This window comes from Chrysemys picta, chromosome 25 (assembly GCF_011386835.1).
Source record: "Chrysemys picta bellii isolate R12L10 chromosome 25, ASM1138683v2, whole genome shotgun sequence".
NCBI lineage: Eukaryota > Metazoa > Chordata > Testudines > Emydidae > Chrysemys > Chrysemys picta.
In genome coordinates, this window is record NC_088815.1 from 11,823,508 (window position 1) to 11,850,842 (window position 27,335).

Sequence of the window (27,335 nt, forward strand, 5' to 3'; positions counted from 1 at the left end):
AGGAAAAAAAGGGGGAGGAAGATTGATTGGCGGGTGGGGGTGGGGAGGAGGTGGATGGAACATTAGCTCTGAGGCAGGCAAACTAGCGTAAGAATTCACCAGACCAACTCAGGGGTCCCCGGCTCTCCCTTGTAACAGCAGTGAGTTAGTTACACCAGGGATCTGCAGGAATCCACCTCCGTGCAGTCCCGGCCCAGCCTTCTCCTGACATGCACCCACCCCTTTTATCCAGCCCTGGAAGTTAAGTTTATCAACCCTGACTGGCTACAGCCTTTACTCCGCCAGTCCTGGAAAAGCTTGGCCCAGGGACACCCACCCAGCAAGTCGAATTGTGCAGGTGCAGAGCGCCCCCTGCAGCATCGACCACTCCACTCCCTGAAGGACACCCCTAGTGCTGGGCTGGGCTGGGCTCCCAGTAGGGCATTGAAATCAGACTAACGTCCAAAGAGCGCCCCCTGCTGGGGGACCCATCACCGCCTCTGGGTCTCCCATCCACAGCTGGGACCGACTGCATCCTACTTAGCTTCTAGACGCACGTGGGCTGACGCAGCCCCTTGCGAAGGGAGGCGCCTGAGCCGCCCTTCCTTTTGGTTGCCCGGCGCCTCGTTGTCAAGCGGCGGCCGCTCTTAGGCCGGCGGCGCTCTCGTTGGTCTGGGCGGACCGGAGAAGATGGCGGCGCCCATGGAGGTGGCGCTGGTGACGGACGCCGCCGGGCCGCTGAGCAATTGCTCGGTGTGGGAGCTGCACTCGGGCTCCGCGCTCCCCGGCTACCGGGGCGGCAACAGCGGGGCGCGGGGCCTGGCGCTGCTGGGCGGGGAGCACCTGCTGGGGGCGCAGCTGGGCAAGGGCTACATCAACGTGTGGGAGCTGCAGAGAAAGGTGCCGAGACCCGCCCCCTGCCCCCCCCGGCCCCTGCCCCTCCCCCCCCGGGGCCCCGCCTCAGCCCCCCCCGATCAACCCCCCCGCCCCCTGCCCCCCCGGGCCTTGCCCCTCCCCCGGGATTCCCCCGGGCCCCCGCCTCAGCCCCCCCCGATCAACCCCCCGAGCCCCCGCCCCCCCGAAATCCCCCCTAGGCCCCCGCCTCAGCCCCCCCGATCAACTCCCACGGGCCCTGCCCCTCCCCCGGGATCCCCCCGGGCCCCCGCCTCAGCCCCCCCCCGATCAACCCCCCGAGCCCCCGCGCCCCCGAAATCCCCCCTGGGCCCTGCCCCCCCGGGCCCCGCCTCAGCCCCCCCGATCAACCCTCCCCCGGGCCCTGCTCCCCCCGGGCCCCGCCTCAGCCCCCCCCCCTGGTCAACCTCCCCCCCGGGATGCCCCCCGTGCCCCCGCCTCAGCCCCCTCCCCAGATCAACCTCCTCGGACCTGCCCCTGGAGCCCCCGATCAACTCCCTCACCCCCCCCCCCAGGCTCCCGCCTCAGCCCACCCCGGGCCCTGCCCCTCCCCCGTGATCCCCCCGGGCCCCCGCTCAGCCCCCTCCCCAGATCAACCTCCTCAGACCCGCCTCTGGGGACCCGCCTCGGGCCCCCCCATCAACCGCTCCAGGCCTGCCCTCACCCGTCTGGGAGACCCCCCGATCAACCCCCTTGGACCCGCCCCCGATTAACTCTCTCAGACCCCCCCAGACTCCTGCCCCAGCCCCCCTGATCAACCCCCTCACCCGCCCCCAGGCCATGCCCCCTAGAATACCCTCCTGGAGACCCCGCCCCCTGGGAGCCCCCCGTCAACTCCCTCAGACCTGCCACCTGCCCCCCCGGCTTCCCGCCTCAGCCCCTCCTCCCCATCAATCCCCTGGGACCTGCCCCCCCCGGAATCCCCCTCGGAGTCCCTGCCCCTCTGAGAGCCTGCCCTCGATCAACTCCCTCAGACCCGCCCCAGGGCCCTGCCCCCCTGCCCCCCCTTGGCGTCCCCATCCCCCCAGGAGTCCCCGATCAATCCCCTCGGACTTGCCCCTGGGCCCTGCCCCCCTGGGAGCCCCCACCCCGATCAGCTCCCTCCTCTTGGGCTGCACCCCTGAGCCCCCACCTCAGTACCCCCCCTTGGGGACCCCATTGCTTCAGAGTCTCTCCCTACCAGTGCCCCCAGTCAGGGACCCACCTCAGAGTCCTTCTCTGGCACTCCCCCTGAACCCACCTTGGAGCTCCCCTCCCTCTAACCTCCTTGCTGGGGAGACACCCCCTCCCCCCCACCCCACCCCACCCCTCACCCCCAGCACGTGAAGCTCTTGAGAAACCCCAGCAAGGGACTGTAGAAGCCTTCATGGTCAGGAGCAGCCCCAGAGACAACCCATCTCCAGACTCCTTATCCAGCAAGTGGCAGCTCCCCCCAGAGAGCTCTGCTTGAGCATGGGCAATCCCTGGCCCCCCTCCCTCTGGACACTCCCCGCCCAATACTGGGACTTTATCAAAAGGTCCTGAAGAACTTTTCGGGTCTGGAAGCCCCCATTGGGATCCCCCCACCCAGTGAGTGGGATGACCTCTCATGAAAGACAGGACACCCATTCTCCCTGTTTCTGGATGCCCCCCTGATACCAGGGACTCACCCCAGGAGAGAGCCCGAGAGCCCCATCTCCCACACAGTGTGCGGGAGATGTGCAGAAAGCCTCCAGACAGCCTGGGACCTCACCAGGGCCAGGTACCCTGAGAAAAACAGCAGTCTCCCCGCCTGCCCGCCTGCCCCCCTGCCCCCCGGAAGTTGTAGAAAAGGATGCCTGGGGTTCCTCTGAGCTCCCCAAAGCTAGGATCTGCTCCACATCCCCAGGACAGCTGCAGAAAAAGGTACCGGGGACTGCCACTATGGGGCATCCCAGCGACCCCCGATAATCCCCAGCACAGCTGGAGAGTTCTCCAGTGCGGGGAGTTGCAGTGAAACGTACCAGAGAGATTCTTCCTGAGCCTAAGGACTCCTGTCCCCTAACTTCCACACTCTGCCTCTTGCACTCCAGCTAGGGTGACCAGATAGTAAATGTGAAAAATCGGGACGGGGTTGTGTGTGGGGGGGGGGCAATAGGCACTTATATAAGACAACGCACAAATACCGGGACTGTTCCTTTAAAATCGGGACATCTGGTCACCCTAACTCCAGCCAAAAATGGGGACTCCACTTGCTCCAACCTCGCTGCCCCCCACTCCACCAGCCGCACAGAGAAGCCCCAGCTGGCTGCAGGTTGCGTTGATGTTCATCAGCCTTCAGGATGAGATCGCTGCCTGTCCCAGGCCTAACCCTCTGCCCCAAACCTGGAATCTCCCGTCCTTTGTCACTCCCATTCGCTGAGCTGTAGAGCAAAAAATCAACCAACCCAGATATCTTCATGCACAGCCCCTTCCTCACCCCGATCCCAGGGTTTATTCCGCTCCCATCAGCTCCCTTTCTCCACAGAGCTAGAGGAGAGCATTCACCAGGAGGCAGCGCTAGACCCATTAATCGGGGGGCTCAGATTATTTTATTTCTTTAATTTTTCTATGATCTCCTTACCCTCTGGGCTGCTTTCTGCCGAGCCTCCAGGATTCCCCATCAATGGAGCAGAATTGTATTCAAATCCCTTTCCTTTCAACACCCCTTCCACCTCCAGTGGCTGAAACCTTGTGGAGTAGGAGAGAAGGGAAACCGAGATCTGTCCAACTTTCCTTTTAGCTGAATCGCTCACCCCTTTGGTAGTTGAAACCAAACCAGCAAAGTCCCTAGCAATCTTGTTGCTAGTATAATTTTAACCACAGTGTGACAAGAGCCTTTGTCTGTCCTTCATCTTCCTCCTCGACTCCTTTCTCACCCTTATCCTTTCTCTGTTTCATCTGCAAACTCCAGTAGTACAGGCAGAGAAACCAACCATGTATTAAGGAAGCACATTAAACATTAGAAATCAGATATTCTCAGCAATAGCTTCCCTGTTATGACGTATGTTGGGGTAGCCTCTATGACCTTATCCAAGACTTAATTTACTTCTTTTTTTTAAAGAACTCAGCTTGACTTTGAACTTGACATACTGTTTTTTGTTGACATATAATTAAATTACCCGGAGCTGATTGGACTTACATGTGGAGTGGATGCAGGGTATACCACACATCTAAAATATACAAGTATTAATTAGCTTATGTACACATTTGAAAGCAGACTGTCAGATCCACCTTTTATTTTACATTGGACTACCCCTTTTATGACTGGTGCATTAATTTTTGGGACCCAGTCTCTACACGGATCATGAGTTGGCCACACCACACCTAGTTGGACATCGCTTGCTTTCCTGCTATCTCTTTTCTACCAACTACGTATTTTCCATATTTACAAAGCAACTGTGAATTAATGTTTTCTTCATTGTTTCATCTCCTTGATCAGAATAGACCAACAGCCTGGACTGGAATTAAATCTGGGTCCTAATTCCTCTTCCCAGATCCTATCCCACCCCCAGTGAATCTCTGCCCACTCACTGAATGCTAATACCCCTTTGCATTCTTTGTTCTCCTAGGACCAACTCCAGCAGAAGATCATCTGCCCTGGGCTGGTGACCTGCCTGACAGCTTCCCCTAATGGTCTCTACATCCTGGCAGGCATTGCTGAGAGCATCTATCTGTGGGAGGTAAGAAGTCTGAGGGTTGCTTGGAAGAAGCTGGATAGGCTGTTGAGTTAGAAATGAGATAAAGAACCCCCAATACAAAGCTGCCACCATTACAGTGAAGCAAGCTCATTCAATAGGCTATTGGAAAAATGAAATATATTTGCTATAGTGAGCTTGACTGTGCAGTTTCCATCTTTCATTTCCCATAGGGGCAAGAACTGTCGGTCGAGTACGACACTGAGCACGTTGGCACTTAATAAAGAGAGGACTTTGGTTATGTAGATGATTGCTTCAAGGTGCTTCCTGTTCATGAACTAGACTTGTGTTGTAGGCAAAATGAACACAACCTGTCTTGAATGCCTTTCATCCAAAACGCTTTATTAATGAAACTCCACCGTGCTCCTGGGATCGGGGTGGGGGGATATTACGCCCATTTGTGAGCTAAGACATTGAGTTGGGGGCTTGCTCAAGGTAATGCCATGAATCAGTGATAGGGCCTTCAGTACATGCCAGGAGTCCTAGCTCCTGCACTAACCACTAGGCCATGCTCTGCCTCCAAAGGCCATAGTGTGCATTAGCTCAGGAAATGGTGAATTGAAATATATGGTGCCACGGGTCCGATTCTTCAAACGGGCCCTAGGCCTTTGTTCTAGGCCTTCCGATCCATTCATGGCTTTTTCCCTGGCATGTGGAAAAGCCAGGAGTGCCATGTGTTATGGGCACAGAACTGTCTGGTAAGCTGGGAGCCAGCTTGAAAGTTTCACTAAATATTTTTGAGACTTAACTGGGTTTAAAAAAAATGAATTTAAGCTCCGAGGAGGCACAAGGACCCAGCAATCCTTGAGGGGGAGAAACTGAGGCACGTGTTTGTTGTATGACACTGAGTTCCAGGGACAGCAGCCGATCCGAGCGCAGAGATTTGCGTACGGTCCAGTTACTGAAAAGTCCCATCCCATTTGGCATCTGTAATTACACATTATCTGTGCTCTCTGACTGGCTGAGGACTTTCTAGGCCAGTTACAAATAATTTAGGAATTCTTTGCTTGTTTGGATGCATCCGAAGAAGTGAGGTTTTTACTCACGAAGGCTTATGCCCAAATAAATCTGTTAGTCTTTAAGGTGCCACCAGACTCCTTGTTGTTTTTGCTTGTTTGGAAACCACCTTTGTGCAGTTACAAGAAAGTGCCACAAGGGGGCAGGGGCTGCCTTTCTAGCAGGGCATTTGCTTTATTGCGCATGGGTGTGTGAAGCTGTCAGGTACACTTTGGGGGCTCGGAGCCAGCTGTGTGAGAAGATGCTTCTCCCCCCTTCCTCCCCGGGCTGCTCCAGCAGCCTGTTCTTCTATGTAAGGGGAGAAAGGGGCCCTGCCAGGCGGCCCAATGAGAGAGTGCTGGGTCTCCTCTCTGGTGAGCACTCTTTTTTCCCCACTTAATATTTGTATGGGAGGTCAGGGCTGGTGACAGGGGCTGGCTGGTTCTGATCATCCCCAGATCAGAGGGGAGCTTAATTTCCTGTGGCCTGTTCCATCCTTGGGCTCAGAGCTGAGGCTACCCAAAGCGGCTGGTAGGAGGTGTGTCGGGACACAGCTTAAAGGGAAATCTACAATCGTTTTGATCATCCTGACAATCTGTTGACAGGATAAGCTGTGCCAGGAATCAGGACTCCTGGGTTTTATTCCCTGCTCCGCCCACTGACTTGCTGGATGACCTTGGCATAGCCTCTCCCGTTGTGCCTCAGTTTCCCCATTGGCAAAAGGAGGCTCGTGCTGCTTGCCTGCCTGTTAGGAACTTTGAGATCTTTGAATTAAAAGTTCTTTTGGTCCTTAAGTGTTGATGATTGCAGCGTTTTTTAGGAGTTATGCATGGCCCAAAAATGTGCTAAACGCTTCCTAGGGCAAATAAGAAAGACATGACTTGGTCCCAGCCCCAGAGCTAAACTGCGAAGTGTCTTAACTTGTAAAGCTCTCAATCCCGGGGGATGTTTCTGAGCCTCCTTATTTGAGCAGCTGTATATTTATTGATCAGATTTTGCTGTTAAAATGTGCTGGTGGTACAGTAAAAATAATAATTCAATCCAAGTGCTGAGTCGGGAATGCTGGGCGCACAGGAGCTCCGTGACAGATGCTGTGAGCTGCCCTCTACCGGGCTGTATCTACTAAATACTGCCCTTTCCAACCAGTGCTCTCAAAACTCTTTGCACCGACTCACTCCACCTCACAAACCACTCCCCACCCCCGATAGATAGGAAAGTGTTTTGTCCCATTGAGTAGATGGAGAAACCGAGGCACGGGGAAGGGATTTTTCTGAGGCCGCACAGAACCAGAGCTGGGAATGGAACCCAGGAGTCTCGTGCCTTAACAGCGAGTCCGTCTAGTCTCCAGTTCATCATGGCTTGGCTTCTTTTTATGCACAAATCTGAAAGCAAGTTGGAAACTGGATCTATCTCTTCTGTGTAGCTCCCTCCCTGCCAGGCCCTCAGGGAACACCTTTAGCAACCTTTTCTCCCAGAGCGTCCCAAAGAACTTGACGCTGATGTGCACCCAGCTTGGCTGAAATGTGGCCACCTCTCGGAGCCCAGTCCAGCACAGCAGACAGCAGCGTAGGGGAGAGAAACTTCCGTCAAGAATGCCAGGGGGCAAGCTGCCATGAAAAGTGGGCTCTCTAACGTGCGGGTGAAACAAACGGATCTTGGTTTGTAAGGATGCGTCAGAGAGACCAGAACACAATGGGCTGCGTGGTGCTCGGTTCACCTGCCTTGAAGGGCTGAGCAGGGCATGGACCCTCCGGTCCCAGGCAGTATAACGTTTCACACCTGCTGCTGGGCTGCCTACGCCATCCCAGAGCGAGAGGCTAGCCCAGGGGTTAGGGCTCTAGTCTAGGTCTTGGGAGATCCAACTTCAGTTCCACCACAGGCTTCCTGCATGACCTTGGGCAAGTCACTTCTCTTTTCTGTGCCTCGTTTTCCCATCTGTAAAATGGGGTAACAGCAGCACTGCCCTGCTGCACTCTCAGCACATTAAAGATTGTGAGGCAGGTAAGTACCTAGATAGATGGATCCTTCCCGGCCCTCTCGACTTGAGCCCTCTGTCACCCAGAGCAGGACCCGTTCCTCACCTCGTGCCAACCAGCGAAGCTGAATAATTCAGCCCTGAAGCTGAACAAAACTACTGAGGCCCCGTTTCTTTGAAGTCCTGTTTCCGCCGAGCCCCAGCTAGGGCTCTGCCCTTGGCCACCTTTCACCTGGACTTAATGAGAGCGAGGGAGTGAAGCGAATATTTCAGCCCAGCAGCTGTCCTCTTTATGTCCCCGGAAATGTGTTTGTCCGGCATCCCTGTGTGGGCTCACAGCTCCTCCAGCCTTACGGGTAATTAGCTGTGCCCAGACGAGTTCAGAGAGAAACTGAGCGAGCGGAATTCCTTCCCAATGTCCCCTGTGACCCCACAGGACAGGGAACCAGGGTCGGGGTGCAACTTATTCTTTGGGGAGCCTAACCCAGAGGGACAGTAATGGTAACTCCGAGATGCACCCTTGCCCCCATCACCTACTATCTTATGTGCAATAGAAGGGTCTAATAATCTTGATCAGAAAACCTCTTTCAGCTGCACTGGTATTTAGATCTCAGGGAAATGAACTTGTGTGTTTTTAGAGGCGTGGCCGTTCTTGGTGGGAACATCCTAGGGCCCCAAATCTCCAACTTCATTGGCAATAAACCAGGGAGAAAAGCTAGTGGTGGTGGAGCTTGGGAGAATCCTATGTTAGTTTCTCTTTCTTTGTCATTTGATCTGCAGCAAAAGAGGCATCCATTGATCTATTCACTGACATTAGGTTCCAGAGACTAATCCCGCTGAGTTTAACGGGGGACAGTTCTCACCTCTCTAAACTTGTTTCAAGCTGTCTGCAGACACAAGCAGACGTCGCTGCGTCAGTTACGCTCAGGCGTGTTTCGAAGGGTCTCTTCGCAACCCTGGGGGCGAGCGACTCTTTTGAAATGACAGGTTAGTTTGGGGAGGGCGGGAGGGCAGCCTCCCGAAGTGAAGTCCCAGCTCATCCTGTTCAAGTCCGCAGATGAACGAAGCAAGGTCAGCCACGCACACGCTGTTTAGCTCTTTTGTCTACCTGTTGCATCCTGCCTGTGTGCTCCCTGGAACAGGGACTGTCCTCTTTGCTGCTTTCAGTGGGATCTTGATGGGGGTTTTTAGATGCTGCTCCAAGGCCAGTAGAGAATGAGGGCTGGGAAGTCTAGGGGCTTTCCCGTGTTCATTTTCTTTTGCTTTCCAGGTCTCCAGTGGGAACCTCCTCGCCATCCTGAACCGACACTACCAAGACCTCACGTGTCTCTGCTTTACCGACGACAGCAGTCACTTTCTCTCGGGGGGCAAGGACTGCCTGGTCCTGGTGTGGAACCTTTACAGGTAGTGTCACATTGCAGTGGGGGCTGGGGCTCCATCCACCGGTGCCGGGGAGCAATGGAAATTTGGGCTTCTTCCACCCGGGGGCGCTGTCTAGCCCAGTGCAGGAGCGGTGGCTGTGGGGAGCCTCCAGTTGTTGTCTGGCTGCAAAGTAGGAGCGGGGCCAGGTATTGTTCACCCTCTCCCAGGTGAGGGGTTGCACTCGATTGTTTCACCAGGGATGTTCTGTCCTTTAAAGCCAACGTATAGAAACCAAGGAGAAGCAGGCAGGAAAACGCCCCCGCAGATAAACGGGTTGGATACGCCTTCCTGGCCAGGTGTGTTTCCTGCACACGAGGAAACTGCTTGTGTCAAAGGCCCCTTCCCAAGGAGCACACTCCGTGTAACCAGACACATGCGGGAACCGTGTGTGTGTGTGTGTTGGTGTCACGTGCGCTAGGAGTCAGACCTCCGGAGTTCTCTCCCTAGCTCTAAGTGGGAAATGCTGTCTAGTAACAAGGGGGAGGGAGGACTGGGAGACAGGATGCCTGGGTTCTATTCCTAGTTCTGAGGGGAGCATTGTCTAGTGGCTAGATCAGGGGTATATGGACATAGGACTCCTGGTTATAGTCCCAATTCTCCGAGGGAAGCATGGTCTAGTTAGCTACAGCAGGAGAGTGGGGGTCAGGATTCCTCGGCTTGCTTTCCAGCTCGGGGAGGGGAGTGGGGGCTCCTGGGTTCTGTTCCGAGCTCCGGGAGAGGAGTGTGGTCTAACGGTTACAACAGGGGGGCTGTGGTGACAGGGTTGTAGACGTCTGTTCTCAGCTGTGCCACTGACCTGCCGGGAACCTTGGGTAAGTCCCTTCACCCGTCTGGTGTCGTGCTTGTCCCCGTCTGCTGAATGGAGCCACACGCCAGGGCCGCCCAAGGGAGGGCTGATGTTAAGTCAATGTTCGTAAAGTGCTTCGAGATCCTCTGATGAAGGCACTAGAGAAGGGCAAAGGATTCTCATGGCTAATGGACAAAATGCTTCGTGTACGGCAGGGAGCGATCCTACCCTGGCTGGAAAGGGGGTGAAGTCCACCGGAGCGTATAGGAGACCTCTCGCTGCTCTGTCTCAGGGACGCCTGCATTGCTGCTGACCGGCCCGGCCCCTCCTACTGTGGGCTGGGTCCCACCTGCCCGTCACATGCGGTCTGAGCTAGTGCCGCTGTGAGTCTCCCTGGGCGGGGACGTCGGTAACTAACTTGTAACCGTAGGCACCAGTCTGACCCTCCGCGGCTGCTGGGCACACAGCACCTGTGCCTGAATCACCTTTCCCATGGTGCAGACACCGAGGAGGGGAGGGGTGGGATTGGATGGGGGAGTAGCAGTCGCTGGTCGCAGGATGGCTTCTGCTGCGCCGCGATCTAGGAAACAAGACCAGGCTGCCATCCCTGAGCGTCCTAACCCGACCCCATCCTGGGCCACGTGGCAAACAGCCTGGATCCTGCTGCGGCTGCTTTTGGGAGGCAGAGGAGCCTAGAACGTCCTGGGCACCTGAGAACGTCCGGGGGGGGGGAGGGCGGGAAGGAGCTATGCCAGACTGCACCAGCAGGCTGCCGGCCCTGCCGTCGTCTCAGGGGTGGGGGCTCCTGCCCGTTGATGGCTCCACGAAGTGGCGCAAGCGGGAGGAGGCTGCGGCTGAGACGTTTCGGAGCCGGGGACAGTCGCAAGCTCTGATCTTGGTCTCCTTGCTGGGGTTCAATAGCATCTCCATGATGCTGAGGTCGCTCTTGCGGAGACTCATTCCCTTGCCCGGCTCCCACGAGCATCCCCGTAGGGCCTCCAGCTGAGGGGAAACTGGCTCCCCTTGGAAACTGTCATTGGCTTAGTCAGCTGGAGGGGGCGCTACTCCTTCTCCCCAGCGCAAAGTGAACCATCGTCCCAGGCCCCTCTCCGGCTTGGCGTCCCAGGTGTCGGCAGCCGAGCCTTCATGCTCCCCCCGGCTGCATTGCTGCTCCCTGGAGCTTGTATCCCCACCGCAGCCCTTGCTCCCTCGCGTGGCAGCTGCGCTGTCCCTGCTGCATTTAAATCCCCCCCCCACACACACTCTGTTCTTCCCATGGCAGCACCCTGCAGGTGGAGCACTCCCAGATCCCGGAGCCCCGCCACGTGTGGTCTCGACACAGCCTGCCCATAACAGACCTGTGCTGCGGCTTCGGAGGCCCCCTGGCGCGAGCGGCCACCGCCTCCCTCGACCAGACGGTGAAGGTAAGGCCTGGATCTGGCAGCTCCGGAGTCCCGGCCTGTGGTTTCCACGCTGCTGGGTGCCCCGGAGGGCATGTGCGGCTCCCAAAGGGTTAAGCTCCAGCCTCTATCGTTTGCAGTCCGTTCAGGTCCTTGGCGCTCTCTCCGGTGACTCAGACCTGCCAGTCCTAATGGGGTTTCTCCTCCGAACATTAGCAGCTGTTCTGTCACCTCAAACCCATGTCACCATGCGCTTGGCAGCTTCCCTGCTCTCCGGGGAGGTGCCTGGTTAGAGCCCTCTGAGTCGTACCGAGCTGGCAATCCCTCCGTCTGGCAGGAGCACCGAGCCATGCAGGCTGCCGTACGGGGCCAGGCCCTCTGAGCCTGGCCAGTTCCAGCATAGGTGTGACGATGCGGTTCTGGTGGAACCCAACTGAGGTACCAACTCAGGACAAATTGCTCAAATAGGGCAGTTACAGCCCAAGGCTGGGGTTTTTTCCACCTCTAAGGCAAACCAAACCAGCCAGACTAAGAGGACTTCGGTCTCACCCCACTGGCTAACCACAAGTCTCACAAGCAATCTCCTTAGACACTCCAGTTTCCCAGTATTACCACCAGTGCCACTCGTTATGGGGACAAATGGTTATGAAAACCAATACCCAAGTAAAAGAAAAAAGTTCTCCCGATCCCAAAGGACCAAGCCCCAGACCCAGGTCAATATACAAATCAGATCTTACCCACAAATCACGCTGTTGCCAATCCTTTAGAATCTAAAATCTAAAGGTTTATTCGTAAAAGGAAAAAGATAGAGATGAGAGTTAGAATTGGTTAAATGGAATCAATTACATACAGTAATGGCAAAGTTCTTGGTTCAGGCTTGCAGCAGCGATAGAATAAACTGCAGGTTCAAATCAAGTCTCTGGAATACATCCCCAGCTGGGATGGGTCCTCAGTCCTTTGTTCAGAGCTTCAGCTTGTAGCAAAGTTCCTCCAGAGGTATGAAGCAGGATTGAAGACCAGATGGAGATGAGGCATCAGCCTTATATAGTATTTTCCAGGTGTAAGAACACCTCTTTGTCCTTACTGTGGAAAATTACAGCAAAATGGAGTCTAGAATCACATGGGCCAGTCCCTGCATACTTTGCTGAGTCTCAAGGCGTATCTGCCTTCTCTCAATGGGTCCATTGTATAGCTGATGGTCCTTAATGGGCCTTCAAGCAGGCTAGGCAGAGCTAACACCAGCTTGTCTGGGATGTCACCCAGCAGCATAGCATAAGTTTGAAATACAGACAGTATAGAGCCAATATTCATAACTTCAACTACAAAATTGATACACACATATAGACAGCATAATCATAACCAGTAAACCATAACCTTGTCTTAGACACCCCATTTGACCCCCCTTTATACAAGATTTGGGTGCCACTACAGGACCTTGGTTGCAACAATGATCTATATGGTCCCAGATTATATCAATAACGTCACAATAGGACATAAAAATATTCCGGTGGGTCCCTAGGAAGGGAAACTGCCATGGGATATGATGATGTGATCCCCGTTTTACAGGCGGGGAGACAGAGATTAAGGGGCTTGTCCAGCCATGCAGTGAGGCCATGATGCAGCTGGGACACCCAGCCTTGTGTTCTGACCACTAAGCAATGCTACCCCTCTTGGGCAGTGATCTCCGGGGAGAATGAAAAGCATCCAGGAAGGGGAGACGGCTCTAGAGCCTAGATAAAAGGAGGGAGCCTGGACCGATCAGGCGGCTTAATTGGAAGTGGATGAAGGGGGGTGGGGGGGGGGCAGGAGGCTGGGTAACCATTCTGTGTTGAGCAGCGTTGGTTCCCATCTGTATCCTGGAGGCAGTGTCGTCTAGTGAGGAGAACAGGGCTGGTCAGGACTTTGCTTTGACCTTGGGCTGGTGGGTCTGTGCCTCTGTTTCCCCATCTGTAGCCTGGGGCGATGCTGCTCCTCCTTCCCAGGCAGGTTAGTGAATGCTGGTGAAGTGCTGCGAGACCCCCTGCTGGAAGGTGCTAAGGAAGGATGACATGTTCTAATAATGCTATTCCTAAACAATTAATTAACCCTTCTGTTCCCCCCTCTTCCCCCCCCCCAGCTCTGGGAAATCTCCTCTGGAGAACTCCTGCTCTCTGTCCTCTTCGATGTGGGCATCATGGCGGTGACCCTTGACCTCTCCGAGTATCACATGTTCTGTGGCGGCATGGACGGCTCCATCTTTCAGGTCGACCTCTGTGCCTGGGTGAGTGATCTGGGAGGGGCCATCTGGGTGGCGGCTGCCCTGGGTGGGTGTCCTGCTGGGGGGGTGTCCCAGTGCGTGTGTCCATCCACCGGATGGACGGACGGACACACACACACACACACCCCCGCTGCAGAAGAGAGCACGTGTCCTTCGCCTCCGCTTCTGTGAGGGGGCGAACTCTGATTCAAGGGACAATGGATTATGGAGCTCAGGCTGCCTGTCTGCACTGGTCCCGGGCCGTAACCCTGGGCAATGCTGCGCCGTGTTGTGGTGGTCGCCGTCCTGACATGGGATTGCAACAATCCAAGGCCTGAAATGAGCTTGGGGCCAGACCTGGGAGGGGGTTCACATCCAGCTCTGTCCCTGTCCTGCTCTCCCCTTGAGCAGAGCTCCAGGGAGGCGCTTGCAGTTCTGCAGAGGGAAAGAGGCCAGGTTGATTCTCTTCTTAATTCTCTCTCCTTCCTTGGCTCTCGCAGCCTGTTCAGAGAGACCGAGCCTTCCACTCGGAGCGGGAGAACGGGAAGATCTTCAGGGGGCACAGGTGAGGCGTGGCTCTTACAGCCACTCTGTCTCTAATAGCATCCCGCTCCCAACACCAGCTCCTCCCTAGCACCAGGTCACGCCAGTGATGTTACGCCACCGCCTCCTCTTCCCTCCGTGGCCTCTTGGCAGCCGGAGGCGGCAGCAGCAAACTCCACGCACCTAGCTGAATTCCAGATGAGAAATAACCCAGGGAAGGGCGGTTGTACTGCAGCCATTCGCCCCCACTGCTCATGGGAGCAGGAGAGTCTAGTGGTGCAGAGGGAGGACTGAGAGTCAGGGCACCCGGGTTCTGTGCCCAGTTCCTCAAGGGAGTGTGATTCAGTGGCTACCACAGAGGACCTGGAGCGAGGTCCTCCTGGATTTTATTCCCAGCTCTGGGAGGCGTGTGGCCTAGTGTTTAGACAGCAGAGGGGAACAGGCATTCCGGACTCCTGGGCTGGGAGGGGAGTGTTGTTCAGTGGTTAGAGTGGGCTCGGAGGAGTTGGGCCACGTGAGTTCTGTTCCCACAAGCAGAGAGGTACAGCACATATCGTGCCAGCCATAGGTGCCGACTTCCCCTCTTTCCCGTGGGTATTTGACCCCCTCTCTGCCCCTGGCCCTGCCCCCACTCGACCCCTTCCCTGAGGCTCTGTCCTTTCCCTGCCCCCATTCCCACCCCTTCCCCAAAGTCCCCACCCCAACTCCGTCCCCTCCCTGCCAATATTCCAACCCCTTCCCCAAATCCCCACTCCGGCGCTGCCTCTTCCCCACCTCCTCCCCTGAGCGCACCACGTTCCTGCTCCTCCCCCACCCTCCCGGAGCGTGCTAATGCTGCCAAACAGCTGTTTGGCGGCGGCCAGGTGGGAAGCGCTGGGAGGTAGGCGGGGAGCGAGGACGCGGCACACTCAGGGGAGGAGGAGGGGGGCGGGGAGCTTGGCTGCCAGTGGGTGCAGAGCACCCACTAATTTTTCCCAAGGGGTGCTCCAGCCCCGAAGCACCCACGGAGTCGCCGCCTATGGTGCCAGCTCCATGATTTTTGTTGTTAAACCAAGTCCCTGCCCAGTTGTGATCTAAAGAGCCAGGCAGGTCCAGGGTACCTGGCCTGTTGGGACTGGCACCACCACTGAACCCCTTCGAAGGGGGAGAAGAGGCCGGGAGCAGCTGGAGGAGAAGAGGAGATGGAGCCCGGAGGGACTGGGCGGGGCATGTCAGGGAATGAGGGCGGAGCCTCAGCAACCCCAGGGTCTGCAGTGAATGAAGGGCATGCATTGGGGTGTATGGCGGAGGGGCGCCCGTCAGTGCTGCTGCTCCCCTCCTGAGTCAGTAGCTGATTAGTGACCTCCCCTTTCTTTCCATGCCTGTATCCCAGCAAGGCCTTGGAGTCCCAAGGAACCCTCCCGCCCCTGCGTGCCCTGCGGTGACCCCGGGGAGGAAAGCAGGATGCTGGTCCGTCCGGGCCGTTCCTTGCATTAGCCAGAGCGCAGAACTAGGAGGCGCCTTGACGTGCTTTCAACCCCAGGAAGGAGGGGCTTGGACCCTACTGTGCAGCCGTTGGACGGCAAGGCAGCCCGCCTACGGGGAGTGGAGGTGGCCAGCCAGTGGGGTGTCCTGTGTCCACTTCAACCCTGCTCCTCTCTCCTAACCTCCAGCCCAGTCCCCGTAACCCACCGGCCACAGCCACGAGCACGGGGCAGTGCAGCCACTCAAGCCCTCCTGGTCTCTCACCGCTGTCCCTCTGTCCACAGGAACCAGGTGACCTGTCTGTCCGTCTCCACAGACGGCAGCCTGCTGCTCTCCGGCTCGCACGACGAAACAGTCCGGCTATGGGACATCCAGAGCAAGCAGTGCCTGCGGACGGTGAATCACAAAGGTGACCGGGACCCTGCGCACCCCTCCCTCCCCGCCATGCGACCCCGCAGAGCGTAGCAAAGCGAGCCAGGAGCAAACGGCTTGCGCCAGTTTTCCCTGCGTGGGACAGTCTGAGCTGAGACCTCAGCCTACTGCTGTGGGGCTAGGGGTGGCTTAACCCCCTCGCTCCCCCAGCGATTTGACAGCTGGAGAGAGGCACCCACGGCTGCGCTGCAGGAATCAGGTGGGGGAGGGGTAATGTTTTTCCAAGCTCCGCCTACAAAATAAGCTCCGCCCACATGGGATGCCACTCACAGCTGCTTTTGCAGCTGTTGAGAACATGCAGATCTGTGGGCTCCTTGAGCCGGGCTGCGAATGCACCCAGGGGCTCCGTGGTGAGGCTTTCATGCCCTACTGGAGTAGTAGGTGGGTCGCTGCATGGCAAGGCGTTGGCAGAGCTTGGGCTGGGTTCTTACCGTCCGTCCGCTCCCGAGTCAGCCAAGTGCCTGGGAGGATGCTAATGCCCAGGGGTTTTGTACTGGGACGTGGCTAGAGAAGAAGGCATCTCCCCTCCCTCTGCCTTCTTGTGAGGGTGTGGGTGGCCGTGTCCCAAGGCCTTGCTCCACATTGCCATTGTCCGTTACTGCTTGTGTCCATGCTCTCGGGGGGAGATAGCGGCGTGAGGGGATGGGCAGAAGGGTGACCCGGGCCCAACACTTCACTTAGCAGCCTCAGCACAGCATGACGCATTGGAGCCTCTGCCAGCCCAGGCTCTTTAGACGGGCTTGTTGCTAGCAGGCTGGTAGGTGTGAATGGTGATCCTCCCCACCCCCACAAGGATTCCCCTCCTAGCTAGCCGGCCCCCCATCATCTGTAGCCCTGCTTGATAATACAGCCCTCTTTTGGCGGGGAGCTGCAGGCGATGCCCGCCTAGGCCAGTCGTTGAAACCATGCGGGCCGTTGCAGTACCGTGGAGGTGAATGACAGCGGGGCTTTGATTTCCTGCTTCGTCCGGATCCCATGCAGGACGAGCAGTCGGATTGTTCCCTCGGTCCCAGCTAGAGTGGGGTGGGTGGACCGTGTGCGAGAGGGTGAATTGTCCCGTGCCTCGGACGCTGTGGAAGTGCAGCCTGCTACGGTCCCGCGTCTTGAAGGGGGGGTGCTGCTGCTCCTTTTAAGCAGAGTCTCTCATGCCCGGGGCAGCTGGGCCTACTGAGAGGGGCTCAGAGATAACGCGTGTGGCCTGCTCACCCCTGTTGCAGCTCCCGCCCCTGAGGGCACTGGGAATGATGGGGTGAGGCCGGCAGGAACCAGGCTGGCCCCTGCGATTCCTAGCCCGACCCCCTGTGTTCCCACACACCCACCCAGTCGAAGAGGCTTGAGCCTGGATAAAGGGGAGACCCAGCTGATGAGCATTTAATGCAGGAAGCGCTGCTGCCCCACTTGGGCGCTCTCCTCGTCTGTCTGCCCAGGAGAGGGCCCGAGCGAGCTTGACGTGCCGCGGAAAGGCCGGGATTCACTGCTACGCTTCCCGGAGCTGTGGGACTTTCCAATGGTCTCTCCCTCCTCCTCCCTGATCACTGCCATCCCTCGTGCCAGAAGCCAGATCCATCCCATAAACCGGTGCTCTGACCCTGTGGTCCTGCAGCCCGCCCGCGAGGGGTAGAGACCAGCACAGGTCTGGCTGACGTGGCTGGGGCCACGTTCTGGTGACCTACGGGCTAGAACAGCCGGGAGAATGATGCTCTCCTTGCAGAGGGCAGGAGAGAGCTGCCCCCAGGCCAGGATGGAGAGCGAAGTACAAGAACAAACCCCAGAGGAGGCCGGAAATAGATCCGAGGAGTCAGAGGGCAGTGTGAGGCTGCGGCTCCCAGCTAGAGTTGACCAAGGAGGGGGCAGGCAAAGGGGCCTTTCCCGCAAGCTTTGCTCGTCCATGGCAGGCTGGGAGGGGAGCCTGTCAGCGCGGGTGGACGGATGGACTCTGAGGAGTTGGTGCTAGGTGCTGTTGAGTGACGAGCTGCGACTCCAGGCAGGGCTACCCAGCAGGGCTCCCCTGTCCCTGAGCCCCCTGCCTTAGCATTCGCTGAACACACGCGCTGGTGGGGAGCGCGGGGAGCAGCGTCGAATCCGGAGAAACGTCCCTGAGCGACCTTCATCCTGACAGGCCCAGGAGGTGGAATTTGGGCTCTGCCCAGGGCAAGAGCGAAGGAGTTGCCAATGGAGAAAGCAGGGAGCGGGGAGGGTGGCGGACTAGGACCCAGGTCTCCTGGGTTCTGTTCCCAGTGCGGCCACTGATTCCCTTTGCAGCCTTGGACAAGTCCCTTCCCCAGCCAGTGCCTCAGTTTCCCCATCTGTAAAATGGAGCGATTGGTGCTGCTCCATCTTTGTGAAGCACTTTGAGATCTGAGGAGGGGGGCGGCCGTGGGACCAAAGCACCGAGCGGGGACTCTGACCTGGGTTAGGGCCTCCGGGTGTTTGCACGGCAGAGGGAGTGTTCTGGTAAGTCATCTCCTTTATGGTTACTCGACCGAGTCCCTGTGGCCACATTGGCAAGAAGCCGCTCGCTGGCCGATAGCGGATACGTCCGTTACAAAACGCTTCTGGGAAGGAGTCTCCTGCTCCTTCCATGCGGCTACCAGGCTCTGCAGCAGTCTGGCAGGGAACAGGGACTGGGCGCAGCGCCGGAGCTTCAGGATAATTTATGACGGCTCTGGGGACTTGTGGTCTCTCTGCGCTCCTTGCTAATTGCCTTCCTGTGAAGATGCCTGACCTGTTGGGGACCCTGGGGCTAATCTAATGGATGCTTTCAAAGTTAGTCGGCTTGGGGCGGGGGGAGCAACATTTTAACCAAAGTCTCATGGTGGCAGTGGGTGGCTTCGGAGAGCAGCCCTTGGCAGGGGGAGGCCTGCTTCTGAGCCGGAGAGGCAAGGCCTTTAACTGTCCTGCTGTGTCTAGACCACAGCGCTGCTGGGTACGCTGTCTCCCCCGGTTACCCGCTCCCCCGCGTGGGGTGCCTAGGGCCAGCCCTGGCCATGTCCCCCCTGTGAGCGGGACCCGAGTCCATGGCGATTTCTGATCAGCCTGTGTTTGGGGATGGTGCTGGGGAGCAACCCCCCCACCCACCCCCGACAAATGTTCAGCCCTTCTCCCTCGGGGAGAGACCCACAGTAGCGTTCAGTTCAGGGCCCACTTCAAAACTGGCAAGAACCTTCCTGGGCCACGTCTCGATCTGCTCCCCTCCTCGTTCCCTCTGTCTCTTCCTCATCCGCCACTTGATCAGCGCAAGAGCCTTCTCCTCTGCATTTCTCTCCATCCACACACATCCCCCCCCCCCCCCCCCGTGCTATCGAGCTGCATGCAGCAGTGACGGGGGGATGAACCGAGCTTGTTTTTAATTAGCCACCGCTGGGTTGTTCTGGCCCCGCACACGACCCCCCTCTCCCCACCCCTCTAGAGGAGCGGAGTTGGGAGGCTGCAGCTGCTCACACCTGCTACGCCAGAGCATATGGGAGCCTTCTGGGCTGGGGAGGCAGAATTTGGACGTGTGTGTGTGTGTGTGCGCGCGCCTGGGTGATGGATGCGTGTGTGTGTGTGTGCGCCTGGATGGGGGGTGTGTGTGTGTGTGTGTGCGTGCCTGGGTGATGGATGCGGGGGTGGGGGGGGGGTGTTGGCGGGGGATGTTGGGGCAGGACGACTGATGGAAACCAGTTGCCTGTGTGGGTAAAAGCAGCAATTAAAGCGTTCATTGACTCTGCCAAATGAGTGGGTGACAGATCGTGCCTGCGAGGCGCAGGCCGGTGATGGATGGCTCGCTCTGCAGAGGACAGCCGGCCCGCTGCGCTCTGCTGCACCCCAGGCAGCCTTTTCCCAGCTGCACACCGTGCGGAGCGGGGATGGGGTACTCTTTCCAGGGGATCCCATCTGCAAAGGGATCTTGCACCTGCAAGGCCTGGCACTACGGGGGGGTGGGGAAGAGGACATTTACCCCTCCCCCCGTGATCTTCGGGGTCCCCAGGTTACTGGCAGAAAGGCCAAAGTGGGTCCAGGCTACAGAGTACATCACAGCAAAGTGCTGACACTAGCCCGTGTTTTACTTCTTTAACATCTCAGATCCAAGCGTTTCCAGGGGCCTAGTGAGGCCCTGACTCCTGGCCGCTTGCTTGGTTTTTAAATAGCGACCGCCCGAGCCCCCAAAAGACACACGTGGGGGGGGCCCACCAGGAAGGGGACCCTAGATCCTGCACTGCTTGCAGGAAGGCTTGGGGTGGGTGGAAGGAGAGTGTGCCCTGAGCCTTGGCTCCTGCGGCACCACGTGGATTGGGGCAGGGTGGGCACTGGTCACTTCCGGGGGGTGGGGGGGACCCCAATCTCCCAGGGAAGGGGCTGAGCTGCCTGCAGCAGCTGAGGGAAGCAAATCAGGGGTCCGCTTGGGGGGCGGGATGGGACTTCCCTCCACATCCTGGGGGATTTGGGAAGCTCGTCTACTTCATGGGTGAAGCTGCCGTGGCTGTTCAGGGGTCCTGCGTGGGGGGGGTGGAAGGTGCGCGAGGGGGGCAGGGTCGTCAGCCTGCCTTGCTGCACACACCCCTTCCCAGCTCCAACCATCCCCTCCCCCAACTGGGTCTCCTCTCCCCTCAAGCGTCAGCATTGCAGCTTCCGTAACCCCATAACCTCCAGCTGCCGAGGCCTGGGCGCCTCTCCCTGGCGCAAGCTCCGGTTCCAGACAGAGGCCGCCCCCTGCTTTCTTCTTCAGTTTTGGGGGCCACAAGGCGCCCCCCCCCATCCCTGTCACACCATCATCTCTCTCCCCAAAGCAGGAGAGTCCCCAAGCACTTCCAGCCTTCTTTCAATGAGCCAAAGCCCTCAGCGCCTGGAGTGCTAGGCTGGGCCCGCTCTGACCCCCTGCGGGGCCGTCCAGCACCCCCCGCACGATCTAATTCACTAAGGTCGTTCCCCAGGCTTGGTCAGCTTGTTGGGGGTTGTTTTTACGGCTTGGAACCCAGGAGTCCCGACTCTCAGTCCCCCTGGCTGCTCTAAGCACAAAGCTACGCTCCCTGCCAGAGCCAGGAAGGGAACCCAGGAGTCCTGGCTGCCGCACGGCCCTTCCTTTCGTTTCCCGGGCTGCCCAGGCGACCCCGGAGCGTCCGAACTGTCTAAACGTGACCGGCTCTTCCTTGTCCTTCATCCCCAGGCCCAGTGACAAACGCCTTCATCGCGCTGGCCCCAGCCAACATGTTTAACCCAGACAGCAAGCCCGGCGTGCCTCTGCCCAAATTCAGCAAACACCTGCACGGGACCGAGAGCAGCGAGGATCAAGGAGCCGAGGGGGTGACACTGCGCCTCGGCCTCCACCAGCCGGTAGGAGCAAACGTCGCCGGCGTCTGAGCTGGGCCTGAGGGGGTGATGGATATTGATCCAGCCAGAGCAGAAGCAGGTGGCTGGTTCCTGCTGATCTGATGCTGCCAGGTGGCAGCTTGTTCTGTTACAGCAGAGGAGGTGGGCGGAGAGACTGACGGACACCTAGTTTACAGAATACCCGACTCCTGGGTAGTGGATGGGAACGGCTTGAAACCCCAGCGTCACGGCCAGCACCCCTGGGACTGGCCGTTCCATAAATCGGGCTGATCTAGAGCTTAGAGCAAGGGGGACTGGGAGTCAGGACTCCAGGCTTGTATTCCTGGCTCTGGGAGGGGAGTGAGTTTCTAGTGGTTGGAGCAGTGGCCGGGGGACAGGACTCTTGGGTTCTATCCCCAGAGGTGTGGGGACGTCTCTGCTGAGGACCCTGCACCGGCAGCCTGTCCCAGTAACAAGCCCCCGAGCTCCCATCAACCTGCCCTGCGAGACGCCCCCTTTCTCATGCAGAATGAAGGAGCCCAGCTGCTCTGCCCGCCCCTCCTCCTGTGCAGACCTTGGCTGAAGGTTCTTTACTGTCCCCAGGTGTCCTAACGAATTGCTGGCTTTAGAGCGGTTTCTAATTAACTGATTGTGGCTGAGAAGCCGGAGCGCCTCCCGTGGAGGGGAATTAAAGAACAGTTTCTCTTGCTCTTCCACCCGCAGAAAAGGCTTAATTAGCACGGCGCCCTCCGCCTCTGAACGAATTGCTGGCGAAGGAGAGAGGGGTGTTGAGGGCGTTAGACGGTGCGAAGGGGAAAGGGAGCCAGGAACGAGCCAGGGCCGCGCTGTCCCGCAGGGGGCCTCTGTCCAGCCTGGGTGGAGGATTGTTTGTGTCGCCTGCTTCTGCTAGAACGGTTCAGGTTCTGTGAAACCGTGGGGCGTCGGGGCTTAGCCGCACACGCTGGGATTGCACCGGGCAATAGCAGGTTTTCAGGAGGGAAGAGGAGAGGAAAAGGTGCCCGACCTCTGCAGTGCCAGCGTAGGTCCCCTTCCCCCCGCCCCCCCAGCCACACCTCTGCACAGTCACAGTCGAGATTGTTACAGTCGCCGGCTGGAGCCACAGTGCTGTGTGGAATCTGCCACCACGGTAACGTACACGGGCAGGGAGTAGGCGAGACCGAGGTGGTCCGAGGCCCCCGTCCCAGCAAGGAATTGATTAGGTGAAACATCCAGCATTCCCCTGGGCGCTTTCCGCAAGCGTCTGAGCGCTCTCTTCCGCCCTGGCTGTGCCCCCATGCAGCTAAATTAACGCCACCTCCCTACGACCTCTCACGGTGCCCGCTGGAGCAGTAATCTTTCCTTCCTGCCTTCCGCTGTCGCACGGGGAGGTTCACACTGGGCGTGGTCGTGCTTCAGCGACGGGGATTGGCGGCCGGCTGGGGGCCGCACGCAGCGCTTTAGGGATGTACATTAGTAACAGTAGGGCTCATTCTGTGCTCCCTTCGTTCCCCTGCCCCACCTCTGCTCTTTCCTCTCTCCCCAGCCGCCTACCCCAGCCCCTGTGTTTGTTCGTTTGGGCAGCGGGGAGCCCTGCTGGGCTGGAGACATCCGTCTCGCCAGCGGCTCTTATCTGTCCCTGCTGTAGCCCCGCACACACGCAGCGGAGCAGGGGTCAGGGCTAGGCGCTGGCAGTGCGGCGTCCCCTGCAGCTCTGCTCAGCAAAGGCAACTCCTGCCCGGTTGTCATCGCCCTCCACTGGCCTGTGCGCGCGTGGAGACCGGTGACCTGAGGCATGCAGCCTGCTTTTCAGAGACCGGGGTGGGGAGCGGGGCCTGGTGCCCAGGGAAGTCAGCTGAGCACCTTTGCAAACCAGGCTGCTCGTGACTAGCCCAAGGTCACGCAGCAAGTCAGTGGCAGAGCTGGGAAATTCCTTGCTCTAACCAGTAGACAATTGCATACCCCTTCCCCACACCACCGATGTCTCCCAGCTCCACTGCGTCACTGGGGTTTGCTGTCGCAAACTCCTGCTCAGCTCTCCGACCTTTAACCACCTCCCCGGTCGTTCTGCGGGGGGAAGGGCAGTTCTCGGGCTGGACGGGAAAGCGGTGTGTAAAACCCGACCTCTGGCTTCTCCCTGACCTGCGAGCAGCAGTGTAGCCGGGCTGCAGAGCACAATCTGGAAGGCGTTGGGAGCCACAGGCCCTGGGGGACCGGGAAATGGAGGACTCCGCACCTGGGAAGGAGCAAAGGGGACATTGAGGACAAGGAGGAAAAGTCCCTGTTGCCTCCTCCCTGGGGACGTCTGCGTGGCCCCGGGGCTCCCTGCACGGCTGGTGCTGCTGCTTGGGGCTTCCCGCCCGCTGTCTGTGGATGATGGTGCATGGCAGGGAGACGGGGCTAGCATGGGGCCTCCCCACCCCCACTCCTCTAAAAGGGAGTCTGCAGCACCATCCTGCTTCTCATCTCGGGGATGTACCGAGGGAACGCGCCAGGGCAGGGGCGGTGGGTGGGGAGAAGGGAGTGGGCGTTGTTCAGCCGATGGCGGAGCGGGGAGGAGAGATCTCGTCTGTATCGCCCGCGTCTCCTTTCGGAAGTGAGAATCATGGCTGCAGCCCGTGTGTACGAGGTCCCAGGTGAGCTCGGCCAGGTGCCAGCGGTGCTGGGACATTCTCTGGGCACTGCAGGGTCCCACAGTGGGTTTTGGGGACGGTAAGACAATGGGGTCATGGCCTCACTGACCCCTCCAATGTGTTTCCTTGCAGGGGGCTGGGGAGAGCTACTTGGAAAAGGCTGAACGGTTGTACTCGCAGATGTGCTCGACGAGGGAAAAGGTGAGTCCCACGCACACCCTGGGGGCCCCAGCAGGGCTCGGCGAGGGTTGGCAGAGGAGGGTGGCATGAAATGGGGGGCATCTCCTTCCAGGCACACGGGGTTCCCCTGGAAGCAGGGTGCTCCCTAAGGCTTCCAGGAAGGTCTGTTAAACATGCTCCCCAAAACCTGGGAACCCTCCCAGCACAGGGTTAGGGGGTGACTCCAGCTGAGAGGTTTCAGGGCAGGGAACCTGGGATGAGGAGGTAGAAAATAAGAGGTTTGGGGGGTTACTGTCGTCTTGGGGAGACCCTGGTTACTTTGTCCCGCTAGTTCCTCCTCCCTCGGGCCTGGGGAGTCGAGACCCCTTCTCCAAGCCCCCTCTGCCACCCTCTCCCTGCAGAACCTGATGGGAGACCAGGAGCAGCTGAAGATCCAAGTGACTGAACTGGAGGATGAAGTCAGCACGCTCCGGAAGATCAATAAGAACCTCTTTGACTTCTCTGCCCGCATCATCACTAAGACGGCCAAGTGAGCGCTCGCCCCGAGCCCTCGCGCACCCCCGCCCAGCCCTGCAGAGCTCTCGGCGGGGAGGCGCCGGTGCCCACGGACGCGTCAGCCCTGCAGTCCACGGGGCCACGCGACCTCCCGTGGAAATCCACAGCACACGCCAAGCAAACGGGCATCCACACGCAGACTCAGCCACACAACAGCCGAGCCCATGTAGGCAGGACGCTGCATGTGCCGTCAGACGCAGCAGTCCCCCGTGGCCGTTTTCACACGCAGCCGTCTGCACGCGTCAGGGTATGCAGGGGAAGTGCGGCGGGATCTCAGCAGTGTTCTGGACTGAGGGCACCGGGCGCGTGGGAGACCAAACTGGTGCGAATGGAGATACGAAAGGGAACTGTTACCAGGTTGGGGGCAGAGGGGTGGCAGATACAGGGGGACACCCCCCTTCTCGTCCCCTGACTCCCCTTTTTCTTACTCTGCCATGGTGCACGGACAAAGCAACGGGTGCTTCTTTTGTCTCCTACCACCCTGGAGTTAGGGAGGTGATTTTGCGTGTCTCTCTCTCTCTCTCTCTCTCTCCCAGCGGAGATGCTGCTGCTTGGCCCTGAATCCTCTTCACTAAATTGGCTGGCTGGGGGGCAGGGTTGGAAATACCCATCGGTGCCAGATCTGGGCCTGACAATCACAGAGCGTGAGCCAGCGGGACACCAACGCCTGCTGGAAGCCCCAGTCCTCTCTCCCCGCCCGTTCAGCTGGCTTGTTTAGTGCGCAGGAGGGAGGGAAGAAGCTTGTAGCCTCCCCATTTCTGTCCAAGGGGGGGGTTTCGGGGGGGGGGGTTACAGCCCTGCTCCCAGGTTGGGGGGGGGGTATCTCAGGGTGTGAGGTTAACCCTTTGTCGGAGGTGCATTGGGTGCTACATGGATGACGCATACAATCGCCTACGTCGGAGCCGCTGAGTCAAACTCGGCCCCAGCCTGGGAGGTTGCTATTTTTTATCATCCGTCTGGAGCCAGTTCCTTTGTTCTCAGACCGTTTTCTTGGGAATTTGCCTTTGGACTCTGTCTCCTTTCGTATCCCGTGTTTGGTTTGATTTGGGGTTTTGGTTTTTTTACATAAAAATTGTTTTTATAGTGATATGTGCTTGGGTTCTTCAGGTCTTTCTGTAGTGCTGTCTAGCCAGGGATCTCAAAGCACCCTGGGAATTGGTTAAGCCTCATAACAACCCACTCCCCAGTGGGACAGGTGTGTGGTACTATCCCTGTTTCACAGATGTGGGGGAAACTGGGGCACAGAAGCAGGGAAGAAACTTTCCCACGGTCACTCAAGAAGTTTGTGTCCTGGATTCCTTGTCCGCTCCCTCTCTGAGCTTGGTCTAGAACCCAAAAGCCCTGACTCCAGTCCCCTGCCCTACCCACTAGACCACGCTCCCTGAATGACAGCGCGATGGCGTGTCACATTTGCAGCCAATCCTCTGACCAGCTCAGGGACTCAGCTCCCCTCTGACCGGCTCCACCAGAGGGAGTGAGGCAACCCAGCTTCACTTGGGGCTAATTAACTCACTAAGCAACGGAGAGGCAGCTAGCTAGGCAGGGAAGCACCTGGGCATGGTACAAGGCAGCGGCTCCTAGTGTGAGGAGGAAAACCGAGGCTCCTGGGGAGAGAAACGGGCCCCAGAGCAGTGAGAGAGAGATCTTCACCAGAGCTGGCTTCTCAGGAGGAAGCTGATGAGGGGGACGCGCCAGCAAAGGACACCTAGGAAGAACACTCGTGGGCGGGACAGTTTCCAGACCGAAGGCACTGAAGGCCAAGATGCAGAGAAACTTGGCTCCGTGAAGGACTTCAGCAGGCCCCAGCAGAAGCCCTAGCTTAGAGGAATTAGAAGCTGTCCTGAGGAGGGGTCCTTGTGGATCAGCCCCTGTGCGGGACCTTGACCCAGGAGGAGAGACCCTTCCCCAGGTCCTCGGTGGACATAACAGGGCTGTTGGACTAAGGTTGACATAGCCCCTGCCCCCCTCCAGCTAGAGAGGCTGGGATGGAGGCTTCTTTGTGTGACGTTCCAACGGGGGGTAGAATGATGTAGAGCCCGGAAGGGGCACTGCTCAAGATACATAAGCCTTATGGGAGCCCACTAGGGGAAACCGAGGCAGGGACGTTCACCGATGCGGCACAGGGCTCTCTGGAGTGAGAGCCCCCACCACTCTCCCCTTTCACTAATTAAATGGCAGCTTGTCTCCGGTGGACCTCTATCTGCCCCCACCTTCTCGCAGCTCTTCTCTTCCCTGCCGACTCCACGCGCAACACAGCACCTGCGAGGTAAGTGACTAGGAGTCAGTTGCTGCAATTAAATACTAGGGCCGTGTCTATTTTTCAGAGTGAGTCCAGGCTCTTAACTCAGGGGTGTTGCCCCGTTACCCGCTTCCTGCCCCCCCCAACCCTCCACCCTGAGTGGTGTGCTTTTAACCTGGGGGGCCTGGTCTCGCCGGGTGGGGTTGAGACCAGGAGCTGGGAACCCACCTGCTGTGAGTGCAGAGGAGGCTAAACTACTCCAGTGCTGATCTTCCTCCTCGGTGTTCCCACGCCCCACACTGAAGGAGAGATAAGTTCTCCCACCATTCCTGGGGAATGAAATCTGTGCTGGGTAGGGGCTGAGACAGGAGTTGGGGGCATCCAAGGTCTCCATCTCTCTCCGTTTCTAGAGCTCCCCCCCCCCCCGGGCTCTTGGCACCATCTGTGGGTGTAAACACCTGCTGGTAGCCCGCCCCACCGGAGCACAGCGCTGGGCAATCTCTGCTGCTCCTTCCCTCTCGCTGGGGCTGCTTCAGCTGTTGGGTGACCAGCTAGAAAGGGTGAAAAATCGGGACGGGGGTGGGGGGTAATAGGTGCCTCT

At 58.3% G+C, this 27,335-nt stretch overlaps 1 protein-coding gene across 1 annotated transcript; it reads left to right on the forward strand.

Annotated features, from left to right (window-relative positions):
* Positions 1–590: 590 nt before the first annotated feature.
* On the forward strand, positions 591–25,582 carry WDR18 (WD repeat domain 18). Its single transcript, XM_065578702.1, has 10 exons — positions 591–879; positions 4,461–4,571; positions 8,828–8,961; positions 11,049–11,190; positions 13,283–13,426; positions 13,903–13,967; positions 15,694–15,818; positions 20,988–21,154; positions 23,893–23,961; positions 24,342–25,582. Exons 1-10 carry the CDS (start codon positions 670–672, stop codon positions 24,471–24,473), a joined length of 1,299 nt encoding a protein of 432 aa, XP_065434774.1. The 5' UTR covers positions 591–669; the 3' UTR covers positions 24,474–25,582.
* Positions 25,583–27,335: the final 1,753 nt, after the last annotated feature.

What these genes read in the sequence shown, in the direction of transcription:
- WDR18 (XM_065578702.1), top strand. Translation starts at nt 670, where the DNA reads ATGGCGGCGCCCATGGAGGTGGCGCTGGTGACGGACGCCGCCGGGCCG. An exon ending in GCCTCGGCCTCCACCAGCCG is followed by an intron (nt 21,155 to 23,892) that starts GTAGGAGCAAAC and finishes GTTTCCTTGCAG; the next exon opens with GGGGCTGGGGAGAGCTACTT. An exon ending in TGTGCTCGACGAGGGAAAAG is followed by an intron (nt 23,962 to 24,341) that starts GTGAGTCCCACG and finishes CTCTCCCTGCAG; the next exon opens with AACCTGATGGGAGACCAGGA.